General features: G+C 36.2%; 1 protein-coding gene across 1 annotated transcript; it reads left to right on the top strand.

Moving 5' to 3' along the window:
* The first annotated feature begins 784 nt into the window (after positions 1-784).
* On the top strand, positions 785-2,076 carry LOC125263207 (SLAM family member 5-like). The gene is made up of 3 exons (XM_048182196.1): positions 785-842; positions 1,123-1,443; positions 1,553-2,076. Exons 1-3 carry the CDS (start codon positions 785-787, stop codon positions 1,882-1,884), a joined length of 711 nt encoding a protein of 236 aa, XP_048038153.1. The 3' UTR covers positions 1,885-2,076.
* Positions 2,077-2,511: the final 435 nt, after the last annotated feature.

Here is a 2,511-nt window from a genome sequence, read left to right as displayed (position 1 = left end):
TGTAGTGTACCTTTAATGAAGCTGACTACACTGGGCACGCTCAGTTGCTAACTCAAATGATAAAATTCAGACATTTTCCCTATAAATTACACAAAAATGACTCTCCATCACACAATCGCACCTCTGTCACACACCAGTATGTTTTTATAGTATGAATGTAGAGTACTCTGGGCATACTGTATCTCAGTGGTGTGCGTCCATATAAGCTGCGAATGCTCTGCATACCCAAGCCATTCATGGACTCGGCTAATATTAACATTATAAATTAATAAATTTAGTTGGGCAGTTTGACTCTTGGCTTTTTGTGTGAGTTTGTGCTCTTTGTAACAGTGTTTACCAGAAAACCAGAAACAAAATGATAGAGTGATATAGATATAGTCAGTTGTATTTGTGTTTCATTTTCTGAGAGTTCAAGCATGATGCTGAACCAACATCACATTGTAACATTGATTCAATGCCATTACCATTGATTTTTTGTTGAAATTTTAACATTTTTTCAAAATTAATTGCGGGTGCAAAAGTGATATTGATTCAATGTGGTTAACATTCACACATTAACATTGATCTAACATTACTTCAATCATTGCTTGCTATCTGGGTTGTTTGAGGTGTACCATAAAGCCTACATGATAAAAATGTTGGCAATGCATATGTAACTCTCCGTAATTTATTTATTTGCCAAACTATGGTAATTTTATTTAAATCTGCCAGTTACGGAGACTTCCGGGTGAGATGATTTACTGCAGCTTTTTTGCCTTTGTGCTTTTGTTATGGAGCGTCATCAATGTCCCGCGTTCTCATTGGTTTGCTGGTCTACGGCGGATTTCATGGCAGGATAAGCTGTGAGCGGATCACTCGCTCAAGAGGAAAAATGAGCTGCTGCCAGATCTCGATCACCGAAAATCACATTGCATTTGATACAAAATTAACTAAAATAAATCACATGGGGAAAAAAATCATAACTAAAACTTTTTTCATAGTATTTCATTTTCTCCATAGGAAAATGTATTTTTTATGAAAACTATTTTTTACAAAAAGTCTGCGTTTGTTAAAGTCATTAGTTTGCATAATTTCAGGTCCAACATATTAGAAATACTTTTCATGTTTCTGTCTGTTCATCAGGTGTGTTTGGTGATTCAGTGTCAGTGATGGAGGGAGATTCTGTCACTTTATACACTGATCTTACTGAAATACATGAAGATGATGAGATACTGTGGAAATATGGAGCTGAAAACTCTCTGATAGCTGAAATCAGTAGAGTTGATCAAATCTTCTCCACATATGATGATGTTCTTGATGGGAGATTCAGAGACAGAGTGAAACTGGACAATCAAACTGGATCTCTGACCATCACAAACATCACAACTGAACATGCTGGAGTTTATAAACTAGATATAAGGGGAGCGAAACGATCATCAAAAACATTCAATGTTTCTGTCTATGGTGAGTAGAGATCATCTGTCTTTTTTCACATACTTAAATTTTATAATTTGAGTGGAACATTGTTGATTAGATTTATACAGATTTCTCTTTATTCTCTCGTGTTTTTCAGCTCGTCTGCCTGTTCCTGTCATCAGCAGTAACTCTTCACAATGTTCTTCATCATCATCATCAAATTGTTCATTGGTGTGTTCATCTGTGAATGTGAGTCATGTGACTCTCTCCTGGTACAAAGGAAACAGTTTATTGTCCAGCATCAGTGTGTCTGATCTCAGCATCAGTCTCTCTCTACCTCTGGAGGTGGAATATCAGGATAAAAACACCTACAGCTGTGTGCTGAACAATCCCATCAGCAACCAGACTCAACATCTGGACATCACTCACCTCTGTCACACATGTGCAGGTACGACAGCAACGATAATATTCACTGAATTACTTTGTTGATTTTACAGAGACTGATAAATTAAGATGCCAGAAATTAAAGAGCTTCTGCCATAATTTATTTATGTCTTTCTAAACAGGTTTGATTTGTTTTCTTTTGTGGAACACAAAATTTTGGGTTTGTGACCACTAAAATCAGCTTGTTGAAAACCACAATTCTGTTTTTTGGTCTTTTTTTTTTTCTTCCAGAAGAAAACATCCACAACACCCATTATTGTGATTCTGTTGAGGCTGTGCTCCGATTGGTCGTCACTGCTCTGATGGGCGTGGCTGCTGCGGCTGCTGCTGTTCTTCTGGTCAATGACGTCAGATCGACAAGAGGTTAAATGGAGGAAACAGAACAGATATTATAAATATTGTGACATATATGAGAGTTTTAATCAGTAAAGATGAAAATATGTGTGGTTTAATTGTTTAGTGATGCGAAAAAAGCTTTTCTCTCCAATGCTCATCTGAACTGGACTGTAAAAGGTTCATTACCCGAATCTGGTGTATTGGGGCCATCTGGTGGCCAAAACGATGAATATTCTTATCATTTAATTTCATTCTTTAATCGCATCCATTTTACTTTAATTTGTTAATAAATTATTTTAACTGAATATTACCTATCAAACTGATTTTTATCTAAAA

This window comes from Megalobrama amblycephala, linkage group LG2, assembly GCF_018812025.1.
Source record: "Megalobrama amblycephala isolate DHTTF-2021 linkage group LG2, ASM1881202v1, whole genome shotgun sequence".
NCBI lineage: Eukaryota > Metazoa > Chordata > Actinopteri > Cypriniformes > Xenocyprididae > Megalobrama > Megalobrama amblycephala.
The sequence above is the reverse complement of the archived record's forward strand: the minus strand, read 5'-3'. Positions and strand labels throughout refer to the sequence as shown.

Excerpts from the sequence above, each read along its gene's own strand:
- LOC125263207 (XM_048182196.1), top strand. The coding sequence starts at position 785 with ATGTCCCGCGTTCTCATTGGTTTGCTGGTCTACGGCGGATTTCATGGC. Across the intron at positions 843-1,122 it reads ATTTCATGGCAGGATAAGCT|GTGTGTTTGGTGATTCAGTG; the intron begins GTGAGCGGATCA and ends TCTGTTCATCAG. Across the intron at positions 1,444-1,552 it reads ATTCAATGTTTCTGTCTATG|CTCGTCTGCCTGTTCCTGTC; the intron begins GTGAGTAGAGAT and ends CGTGTTTTTCAG.